This window comes from Mycteria americana, chromosome 13 (genome assembly GCF_035582795.1).
Source record: "Mycteria americana isolate JAX WOST 10 ecotype Jacksonville Zoo and Gardens chromosome 13, USCA_MyAme_1.0, whole genome shotgun sequence".
NCBI classification, from domain to species: domain Eukaryota; kingdom Metazoa; phylum Chordata; class Aves; order Ciconiiformes; family Ciconiidae; genus Mycteria; species Mycteria americana.
Window position 1 is genome coordinate 7,441,047 of NC_134377.1, and position 12,126 is coordinate 7,453,172.

General features: G+C 40.5%; 1 protein-coding gene across 1 annotated transcript; it reads left to right on the forward strand.

Annotated features, from left to right (window-relative positions):
* The first annotated feature begins 1,999 nt into the window (after nucleotides 1–1,999).
* Nucleotides 2,000–10,545, forward strand: KLHL22 (kelch like family member 22). The gene is made up of 6 exons (XM_075516109.1): nucleotides 2,000–2,340; nucleotides 3,264–3,429; nucleotides 4,629–5,347; nucleotides 6,493–6,685; nucleotides 8,111–8,344; nucleotides 9,399–10,545. The coding sequence occupies exons 1-6, from the start codon at nucleotides 2,114–2,116 to the stop codon at nucleotides 9,774–9,776; spliced, it is 1,917 nt and encodes a 638-aa protein (XP_075372224.1). The 5' UTR covers nucleotides 2,000–2,113; the 3' UTR covers nucleotides 9,777–10,545.
* The last annotated feature ends 1,581 nt before the right edge of the window (nucleotides 10,546–12,126 follow it).

Here is a 12,126-nt window from a genome sequence, read left to right on the forward strand (position 1 = left end):
ATATATCTCACTTACTTCTCCCTAGCCTCTCTTCCACCAGTGGCTACACAATATGACATGCTATAAAACTGCATCAGAGGTCATGCTGTTTCCCTTACCCAACAAGTCTTTGAATTCAGAAAATAGTTTATTTGTTACATTTACTTCTGCTTTTTGATGCAATGATTTTACTCTCATAGAGACTTATTTTGATATAGCTCTCTAAGTAGCTGAAAAGATGCATCCTTTTTTGGAGCATTAACCACATTAACTCTGGAGTGTTAACCACATTAAACCACAATAACAGAGTTAATGTGGTTTATCTGAATCTGTTCCTCATTTGGACCATATCTCACCCTACTTCATTTTTGCTGCATCTGTTCCCTTCTAGTGAAATGGGAAATTCCTGATCAACATCTAGTAACACTCACTCCTTCACTTGCCTTTCTTACTATATTATCTCCCTTGCCTCAATCCATCACTGTTAGTATTCCCCAAGAGCAAATCAAATGATACGGTAATGTTTTGTCTGCTTCAAAAGCAGTCATCTTATTTCTAGGAAAAGCATCTACCTGCCATGAAAAATAATCCATTACTCATCTCTTCAGCTGATGATGGATAGTTTCCCCCGTATAATCGACCTGAATGTGCTCCCTAGAAGGCTGTCTCATCAGAGCTCGTCTTCTGAGCTGGTTTTCTTGGTTTTGCTGGCAAAGAGCAGACAACCATTAATATGCTTTTTCAGGTTTTTTTCTCCATCCCACTTACCATGCAATGCCACCTAGCATCCTTTTGCTTCGGACAGTATAGGGTAACTTCCCTCAGGCAGAACAATACATAATTTCATATTTATTTCTTGGTGTCATCCAGATAGCTCCTTCCTCACTGACCATACACAGAATACCTTGCTGTACTTTGAGAGATTTCCAATGCTGCATGCACTGTCTATGGCTGGCACAATTAAACAATGGTTCCATTTCTTCACTGTTTGTTTGGATTTGCTGGGTTTGTTCTGCTTTTGCTTCTCTGATAACTGCTGATGACTGCTGATAACCCCTTGTGACTCTCCCTTGTGCCATTAAGCTATTTCCCAGGCTGCTGGAGGAGAGGCTATTATAACTGTGTCTTAAGCAGCCATATCAGCTAAGTTATTTCCTTTTGCTAATGTGTTTTTTTTTAATGTGCTCTGACAACTGGATAGAGTCTAAGAGCTCTAACTGCTACAACTTCTGACGTTCTTCAAAGACAATGGAAAGGGTAAATTACAGGATGGTAGAAGAGGACTCATGAGATTTTGAGAGCTTAAGCATAGACATGAAACACAATCACTTCCAGCTAGCTTTTTACAGGTGTTTCCCCATGTGCCATAGGGGACCTTCCTACAGTGTCAATGGCAGCCCTAGAAAAAGGTACAGGATAGCCCTCTACAGTGCCTACGCTGGAAGAAATACCCTCTCTCTGTAGGGAATCATGGTGAAATGAAAAGCAGTGGTGCATGCTAGCTTGAAGTTGTCACAATAAAGAAACTCGCTTTGAAGCCTACAGTTTCATATAGTATTTTATAGAATGATAGATGGAAATGTGCTCAGCTAAGAAAAATGAAAAAGCAAAGACAGGGAGCTTTCAGATTCTGGGGTAAAATATCAAGAGAAAGAGTGAAGGTGCAATTTATATTGCAGCAAAATTGTCTGAGGATATTAGGCAACTTGGAATTTGGCAAAAATTATGTCAGTTTTGTTCTTTGTTATAAATTATGCAGAAATGCAAAGGAAACAAGGGGTTCTGGTAATGGGTTGGGAAGTGAAACTCTTGCTAAGAAAAAAAATATCCCCACATGCTACATACTCTGACTCTTGGACTGAAAACCCAAGAGTCAGAATACTCGTTTGAAAAGCCATGTTCTGCCAGTTTGGTGTGCTGATATACACCTGTCTATTTCCAGTATCATCATTCAGAATAATTTCTTCAGGGTAGAACTGTCTCTCCATTGACTGAAGAGTTGGTTTGATTTATTTTCTGTGACAGGCGGGGGTCAGAGGACCATTCGTAAAGCAAAAGGCACAAACCTTTGCTGATTCTGTTGTCTCACAGATTTCATTCTGCTACAGCTGGTGGCTGAGCATTTCTGCCTGGGATGGCGGAGGATCAGGAGCTGACTCAGCCACACAAAGCTCAACTTGAGCCCTCCCTTCAGCAGCGCACCAGCAACACATACCGCAGTGCAGAGCACTCTCAGGCCTTGCTCAGTGGCTTGGTATCTCTCCGAGACAGCAGCATCCTCTTCGATGTAGTTCTGGTAGTGGAAGAGAAACCTATTGAGGCTCATCGCATACTTCTAGCTGCATCCTGTGACTATTTCAGGTACACTTCAGTACAGCAGTAACAAGCATGTGTCTGAATGTTACTCAAACCGGCAACATCCAAATCTTCTGTCTTGGCACACTGCTTCTGGATGTAAAATTAGACCCATAAGATGGAGCTGAATGTGTTTCAAAATACTAAGTATGGCTTTATTCATCTCTCTGTTATTTCTCTACAGAAATAAAGCTCTTGTTCCTGCACACTGAGCTTACCTCCACTAAATTCACTGCCTGTGGTACTTGGAGGTATATAAAGAGGAGGGACTATCTGAACAGGCGTCTTCTGCATAAATGCACTCTGGGTGGCTTTTAACATATCCTTAGCATTGTAAGACTTTGCCCATTGTGGTGATCATTTCATAATACACAAAAAGTCACTGGAGGTGGGTCAGTCCTCTGTTACGTGCCTATAGTATGACTCGCTATCCATTAAATCAGGCACTCCCCTGGTCAATTTGACTAACAGTTTCTTGAACTGACTTTATTTTCATAGAACAAACAAACAAATCCCAAGGCAATCCAGACAAACTTCTAACTGGAAGAAGAACTGCTCTAGCTTAGAAAAAATTCCTACAGTCCCAAGTTCCTCTGTTTTTCCTCTTCCCCCACACCCAGAGTACCTGCTTCTGCCCACTGACTATCCATAGGTACTGGGTCTGTATTTAAGTCCTTCAGCTGTGAATCGTACCTTTCAGAAGGCCCCTACTGTTTTCCTGCAGAATGAAGAATATTACTTTCTTAGGTCCTAAAGGCCTGTACTCTTTGTATCATTGGCTTAGAGAAGAGGTAATCCCATAAAATTGTCTGGCTAGGTTTTTATCTTTCTGAATATTTTTTATGTTCCCAGGACAACGTTAAGATAAGCAAACTGAAAATAGCTTCAATGCAAATCTGCCATAGCATGTGCCATTGTCTTTTTTACAGAGGAATGTTTGCAGGAGGACTGAGAGAGATGGAACAAGAAGAAGTTCATATTCATGGCATCTCCTACAATGCAATGTGTAAAATCTTGAACTTCATTTACACTTCTGAGCTGGAACTCAGTGTGAACAGTGTACAGGAAACCTTAGCTGCAGCCTGTCAGCTTCAGGTGAGGTACTGGGAGATGTGACAAAAAAGAAGCAAGAAACAAAAGCAACAGTGAAAGAAACAGAAATCATGGATATCTGGTTAGATGGAGGGTTAGGGGGTGAATAAGAGCATGGGTCTGATGAGAAGAATTTCTTTGGGATGCTGTATCCACTGGAACTAGCTATGGAAAGGTAGGAACAATGAATGGCACATCTCATTTGTGCCAATGGTTCTATTACTTATAAACATTTACCATTTAATCTAGAGGACTATTTTATATAGCACTCACTTCCGCTGATCTGCTTATGAAAGCTTCCCTGAAATAGAATACCTCTGGCCTATGGTAAAGGACAGGGCTTGCTGCTCAGAAATTGTTGTGCTGCTCAAGATCTTCCCCAGATTGAGTCCACAGGCACATAACCTGCCCTGACCCCGTCACTACAGGAAATCCTACCACTATGGTTTCTGCACTAAGTGCAGAGTTCATGTGCCTTTAACACAAGTTTTTTTCTCTAATTTCCCCTGCAGCTAACCGCTGCACAAGGCTGTGGTACTAAACCTTACACTTTATGAGTGCTTGCTTTGGTTGGTTTCTACAGACTTAGCACCACTTTGTGAGCAGAGCGGCTCTTGGACAGCCGCTTTTCTTTATTTGCCAGTTCTTTATTTGCCAGTAGTCTCTCCTGCCAGATACAACTTCAAATTGCATTCAGAAGACAACACTAAATTTCAATTTTCCTTTCAAATGGCTTCCTGTGCTCTTGAGTGATGCAGATATATTTGTTACAGGTACAATCTTTGATACAGTATGTCTATAGTGCTCTGAAAGAACAATTACGGAGTGACTGTAAATCTGGCTTTCACCATGTGCTCCATGCCTTCCGTTTTCATGACTGCCTCCCAGGCAGCCTGCAGCTTGGTGCCATGCTAACAAACCAGGCAGCCTGGCTGTCCCGTGTCCTTTGTGTCTTGGAAGACACATTGCTGCTTGCAGTATAGTATGGCTAGAAGATCTATATTATATTCATCTACGTACCCATGTTGAGTTCTTTTTCTCTGGAGAAAGGTGAATTGGGCGCAAGTGAACATGGTGATCAGGCTGTGAGGAGAGCAGTTGTCTTGTGGACAACTTTCTTACAGTCATCCCAGGCTTCTGTCACCTGTCTCTTGAGTGTGAGGCAAGTGGTGTCTGAAATGAAAAATATCTCTCTCTTGCAGATTCCAGAAGTCATTAAGTTCTGTTGTGATTTTCTCATGTCCTGGGTAGACGAAGAGAACATCCTTGATGTATACAGACTAGCTGACCATTATGACTTGAGACATTTGAGTGATCAGCTGGACTCCTACATTTTGAAGAACTTTGCAGCTTTCTCAAGGACACAAGTGTATCGACAGCTACCCTTGCAGAAGGTCTACTCCCTTCTCAGCAGCAACCGTTTGGAGGTTAACTATGAGTTTGAAGTTTATGATGGTGCACTCTTTTATCATTATTCTCCAGAGCAACTGGAGACAGATCAGGTGTCCCTGATGGAGCCCCTTAAGCTACTTGAGACAGTTCGTTTTCCTCTGATGGAACCCCAGATCCTGCAAAGGCTTCATGACAAATTAAGTCCATGTCCTTTAAAAGATACAGTCGCAGATGCATTAATGTACCACAAGAATGAATGTCTTCAGCCAATGCTTCAGAGCTCCCAGACACAGCTGAGATCAGAGTTCCAGTGTGTAGTGGGATTTGGAGGGATGCATTCTACTCCATCCATTGTCCTCAGTGATCAAGCCAAGTATCTGAACCCCTTGTTGGGAGAGTGGAGGCACTTTACAGCTGCACTAGCCCCCAGAATGTCCAACCAAGGGATTGCTGTTCTCAATAATTTTGTATATTTAATTGGCGGAGACAACAATGTAAGTGGTTTTCGAGCAGAGTCAAGGTGTTGGAGGTAAGATAAGGATAATCCTGCTATTATTTTTATTACCACCCTGTTGCCCATCTCTGAGTCAGTAAGCCAGTAGCACAGTGTGTACGCTTGCTAGCCGAAAGATTAGGAACTGAGCAGGGGCCTCACTGAAAGAAAACACAAGAAATAAAGAAATGAGCCTCATAGTAACAGGAAGCTTCCAGCAATGCCTATTGGACAAAGCCAAGCCTGACAGGGTAGAAACAGCTACTCATTCAAGAGTATTACATGTGCTACTTTCTGCCTTGTTGGAGCGGCGAAGTATTAAAGGTGTAGGAAGCAGTAATGAACCTAGAACCCTAGATTGTCTAGATGTTCTTGACTAGGATTTTCTAGAAGTCCTCTGTGTGTAGTTTTGGTCCCAATACAAAGGGATTTAGCTACCAAAAAGGGGTTTTAAATAAAATGCTACTACTGGTTGATTTTCAAGAATTTTTGTGCACAATAGCAGCATTCCAGGGTCCTCTTATATTCTTCTGTGCCAGGGAGAAGAGCAGGAGGAAGAATCAGGTTTAGACCTTTATGCCCATTACATTACAAAACCAGATATAAACCCATTTGTCTTTATATTGTGGTCATTTTTACTAGTTTTAGCTGAGTATCCCTTATTTTATGGCATGCATAGTTTCACTTCACAACCAGTTTTCTTTGTAATTAAAATTTCCAGAGCAGATAGGTATTTTGATCTGAAAGTGAATCATGAGGTTCACTTTGAGCAGCAAATATTGGGGGAGAAGAATCAAAGAACCCACCACATATTTATGCCTTTCTTGGACTCTTGAAGATCCAGATTCAGTCTTTGTGCTATTTTTAGACTGTTTTACCTTGTAGAATGGCTTTGTGCAAGCAGAAATTTTGATATATAACCTGGCAGCAGTGTATAAGATAATGGAAAACCTAGGCTTTTATAGCATGATTATGTCAGCTAAAATACATCTTCTAAAAATAGAATAAAACAACTTTGCTTGTAATAAAATGCTGACAAGGCCAAATTTCACTCCTCTTACAGCTGAGCTCAATTTCAGCCAAAGACAGTACAGTAACCCACGTCTGTGGTGCTATCTGGTATTCCGGCAATGATTCTGTGGCGGTATGAATAACTTTCTTTGACCCCATTCTTTTACAAGGTATGACCCACGACACAACAAATGGTTCCAGATCCAGTCCCTACAGCAAGAGCATGCTGACCTCAGTGTTTGTGTTGTGGACAACTACATATATGCTGTCGCAGGCCGAGATTACCATGAAGACCTGAGGGAAGTGGAGAGGTATGACCCTAAAAGCAACACTTGGGAATACGTGACACCTCTGAAGAAGGAGGTAAGGAGTGCATTAGCCACACACACTACTACAGTTCCCCAATTCCTGATTTAATCTTTTTAGATGCTTTTCTCATGTGTAGCTTTAAATTTGCTGATATTCAGATGGGAAACAGTAGCCTTGGTATATGGGATAAATGAATATCAAGAAAGGAGAATAATAATATATGTAAATTACATTTCAAGGTTAAATGCTTATTCTTCCTGTTTTCTTGTTGTTTTCCCCTGCACCTTTATTGTGTTAATCCTTAAAACCATTTAAGACTGAACCTCTGGGAACAGGAAGTTCCCATTCCTCCTAGGCAGGGAAACTATGAGCCACAGTAGTACAAGCTTCTCACTTACAGTCCTGACAACATGCTTTACTCCTGATCGGAAGAGATAATGCCCCAGTAAAGAGGTACATCCGTTTCTATAGACTACTTAGTTCCTGGACACAGAACTGAGATTGGGTAACAAGTTCTGGTGACAACAGCTTATGTGATGCAGAATCACATCTCAGTCAGCTAATGTAAGACCATTACTCATTTGAAATATGTGAGTGAATAGCTGTCTTTTGTCATCAGTACCACTTATCCTTCTAGAACAGCAATTGCCAAACCAGCAGTCGTGACCCCAGGAACCAGGAAATGGCATAGTGACATGGGAATTGAGCTTATGAGTGGCAGAGTTTGTTCTAAGTTCTAATACTGGTAAAAAAGCATTTCCATTTTCAGGTTAAAAGTGTTGCAAAGGAGGAAGATACAAACAACTAATACAAACAACTGCTTGATGAATCTTGGTTAGGGAAGAAAACTAAAATCCTGAGTAATCTTTCAAGAAACTATGCTGATTTCTGCTACACCTTTTAAAAGCTTTGGGTCAAGTGACCAGCACAAAATAATATTTGTGATTTCATAATGCCTCTCAATTGAGAATCTCAGGACATCTTAAAAATATAAATAGTACTGCCATTTTACAAAAGGGGTCCAGAGGCAGAAGAGGATAAACAGCTTGCATGAGGTCACAAATAATAAATGTGTGTCAATGCTGAGAATATAAAAAGCCTTAAGATCCAACTGAGTGCTACTAAGTAGGATATCTTGCATTCCTGATAACGATGCTTGCATAAGAAAAATCTCCAACAGAAAGGCTTCCAAGTAGACTAGGGAGAAAAGTAATAGTATGAATGATCTTCTAATCAAGGAACAATAAAGAATGAGAACCCACTGCAGTTCTGGAAGTTTTAGAAATTCTAGTGTATGTCATTCACACCTATGGCATAATCACCTAGAAAGGAATTGTCTATAAGAAAATCCTTCCAGATGTTGCTATCTGCATAACTCATGGAGGCTGTCACTCCCTTAATGTCTATTCCATACTTGGAAACTGGGAGAAATACATAAATCCAGACTTCAACCTCTTGCTTTCCCATATGGGGATACAGGTGTATGCACATGCTGGAGCAGCACTGGATGGGAAGATGTATATTACTTGTGGGAGGAGAGGAGAAGACTATTTGAAGGAGCTGCAATGTTATGACCCAAAGACTGACCGCTGGGACGTTTTAGCAGATGGTCCAGTGAGACGTGCTTGGCATGGGATGGCTGCACTGCTAGGAAAGCTGTATGTAATTGGAGGAAGCAACAATGATTCTGGCTACAGAAGGGATGTTCACCAGGTGAGAGCATGTCATACCTATGTCTTTCTTGGAAGAGTCTGTTTCTTACGGATGCTTGCACTCTGATGTAATGTCTTTCTCCTGCTAAGTATGCAAATAAAACTGTCTGCCCAGCAACAGCAACTGCACCAGCTCTCCCCACTCAGTTGCAGAACTTGCAATCATTTATTTACTGCTGTCTTGAATGCATTGTCTAACCCACAAAGCATTAAAGCTCTAGCACTTGGAATTCTTACCAATTTTAAAACGTTTGATGGATAACATTCATTGGCATGCACATACCCAGTAAGTAGCACATCAACTAAATCTACTTTACATTGTCTTCTCACACGCATTTTTTTCTAAGTCGAGGACTTTTGAATTACCAATGTGTAATTGCAGGACAGAGTTGTTAAGGATATGTCGGATGGCAATTGTATAATGCAATTAAATGTACAGTACCTGATGATAAGTGATGGATGGAGAGAATTCTCTTGAGTCTTATTCCAGCTTCTAGAACTGCTAGAGACATGAAAAGACGACACAAAAAGTGTCTTCATTGGCTCTTATAAAGCCAATGAAGATGGCAGAATTAAATCTAGCTGAAAAGTGTATCTGAATGATAAAAAGGTGCTTACAAATAAAAGCAGTTTGCCAAGTAGGTACCCAGTGAAATCTAAAACTTCCCAACATATGGTGCAGAGACAGCTTAGCAGATTTGTCATATTTGTATGTTCCAGCACATTTTTTCCTAATGCAAACAGATGCATTATGTCTGTGCTTGTATTAGCATGTGTCCCCATCTCTTTCACTTTTGTATACGTTTTTTGAATGACGTACAGCTGTTACTCCAGCAGCAGGGTCAGAAGTTGTGATTCAAAGCTATATGGCAACTATGCACAGTTTTCTGCTGAGTTCTGTACTTCTACTACATAGTCATATGCTCTCTCCATTATCAACACCCTGTCAAAAGACTGATGATATTGCATGGCTTCCTAAATAGTTTGCCATATGGCCAGGCTCTGTCACTAGGATACAAGTTTGACTTTGGCTCATCTCTTTCTTTTTTTTACAGGTTGCCTGCTATAGGCCAAGCACTGATCAGTGGACAAACGTATGTCCACTTCCTGCAGGACATGGAGAGCCAGGTATCGCGGTCTTGGACAACAGGATCTATGTCTTGGGAGGCAGATCCCACAACAGAGGAATCCGCATGGACTACGTCCACATTTATGATGCAGAGAGAGACTGTTGGGAGGAAGGACCCCAGTTGGAGGATGATATTTCTGGGATGGCTGCCTGCGTCCTCACTTTGCCCAGGGCCATCTTAATGGAAACAGAGAAATGGTTCTCAGAATGGCATACAGACCGCGTGAAGTATCACCTTGACTTTCCATCGGAAGTTATGAGCGTATCAGACTGGGAGGAATTTGACAATTCAAGTGAAGATTAGAAAATTTTAATATTTATTTTTTGCGAGTGGATGAGGAAATTAAGGCTTGGAGAAAATACTTAGAGATTTTATATGTCTTTCTTATATACATAAATCAGTATTTAAAGGTTTGAAAAATAAGTGTTCTGCACAAAATGCCATTCACAGTCAATATCTGCCCATCTGCAAGTGTTCTCCGCAAAATGCCACTTACAGTCAGTATCTGCCCAACTGCCAGAAAGCAGCATTTTTAAAGTAACCACAGAACTGCCATTTTCCCCCAGTTAAAGTATAGAGGTTCTTTTGCTTCGAAGGAGACTTTTCTCAACCTTCAGCATGGACAGAAAAAAAGGCACAGAAGGCTCAGCTTGACTAGCTTCTTTCCTTCCAGCTTTTAGCTTGAAATAGCTTTTTGAGATTATTTTTTTCCTTTTCTTTTTGGTAATAAAACTTCCTAGCCAGCTTAACACAGGAAGGTAACACCTAGTGTCTCCCTCCTGTGCCAGGTGTCAGACAGGTTTTTCAGCAAGATTGAACACACAGAAACGGGAACAGTAGCAAGAAAGTCTGAACCTTCATCTCATCTGGGCATGCAGCCATCTTTGTAACTGGGTTAGAGCCTGTGAACTGACTCCCACTCCTGAACTTCTATACTGCAAGTTCTGTCAACACAGTGGAAAGAAGATTTCTAGAAAAAAAATCTCTGTACAGAGTATGACAATCTCATCATTCAACTGTCAGACACATTTGTTCACAAGCATAAATTAATAAATCCTTGTCAGAACTTTTTTCTTTTTGACTACTGTCTCAGTTTTATTAACTGTGATGTGAATTCTGAAAGTTAGTGAGCTTAATTAGATCCTATAGTACTACATTAGTATCAGTGAAGTTACACCAGCTTGGGACATGGGCCGTTTTTTTCATTCTTTTATTATATGCTTTAGAAGAGGATAAAGAGAGCAGAGATTGGTTTGCCACAGCATAAGAAAAAAAGTAATGAGGAGATAACTAGAGGTATTGAAGATTACACTGGTCCAAGACCCTGCAGTAGCTGAACTAATGCTGGGAACATAATACAGAATTACTACAGCTCAGAAAGATAAGACATAGTAAATCCTTCCTTCATGAGGCCTTAAAATAATTGGCTTCTGACTACCATCTTGCTTAACATTAGTTTAGAAGCTGATTTAAAGTCTGAACCAGTGTGATACCTGAATAGTATGGGATCCTTCCTCTTGGAGGGGCAGGAAGTAATCAGTGCCACCAGAAAATCATTACAAACTACCAAAAGCTTTCAAATCTTGTAGCAATAACGGGGTTGCAGGAGAAGGGCAAAACCAAAGTGACAATCAGAATGATATGATACTAGTCAAGTATCATCACATCATGACAAATACTGCACATTGACATGCTTCTTTAGAGAAACGGAAGAAGTTCCTGGATATTACCATTACTTAGGGACATTTTGTTTCTGGGAACAAAGGTGATTTCAAAATGGACCTAGATGACTCTACATTAGTAGACTGGGCTTCTAGAAAAGATTCAAGAGTATTTGCACACTTCTTTTAATAAGCTCAACAGCTTTTTCTTGGTAAGAGGGGCATTTGTTGGATTTTTTTCTCCAGCACTGTCAGTTTTCACCTCAATCTCTGAACCTTTGCCAATTGGCAAATAAAACAAAAGACCTGGTAACTGTAGGAAACCCTGATTATGACCTTCTTCAGAAAATCTTTTTTTGATAATGAACTCTGAACTGCACATGGAGTCTGGAAATACAGACTTTATTACACTGCAATATTGGAGACTGACAAGTATTCCTATTTTGCCTAGAGTTACTTTTAATGTGTAGGAAGTAAGCGTAGCCCTCAGATGTAAGGACAGATCTCTCTGAATTGGACATCACTAGAACCACTCCTTCCAGACTGCAAGTGTTGCAGTGGCAATTTGTTTTGCCTGCAGAACAAGTGATTCAAGACTTCTAGTGGTCCAGGTCATATTCTAGACCCAGCTGTTCTAACTAAACCCAAACATCTAACTTAAGTCTAATGCTTGCAGTGCAGTTTCCATTTTAACTAGCACTTCTCGACAGACCAGTGATACCCTATGTTCTACAAGTGACAATGTTATCTAGCCTCTTTCATGATAAAAAAAAAAGTAATCGTTCATTGTCTGGCTTCTTTTCCTTTTCCTACGTATACCACTAGAGGGTATTAGTTACTATTACAAATAACCAACCTGATAGGATAATTCTTAGATTACATAGGAGAATATAAGTCATTCATAAGTAATTATTAAGCTAAAGAAACATCTTGAGAAAACTCATGGGGTTTTTTTTCCAGCTTCTACCCTATCACTCCTTCTGTGTTTGAAT

Coding starts and splice junctions, on each gene's coding strand:
- KLHL22 (XM_075516109.1), top strand. CDS start 2,114: ATGGCGGAGGATCAGGAGCTGACTCAGCCACACAAAGCTCAACTTGAG. Junction 2,341..3,263: donor GCATCCTGTGACTATTTCAG/GTACACTTCAGT, acceptor TCTTTTTTACAG/AGGAATGTTTGCAGGAGGAC. Junction 3,430..4,628: donor CTGCAGCCTGTCAGCTTCAG/GTGAGGTACTGG, acceptor TCTCTCTTGCAG/ATTCCAGAAGTCATTAAGTT.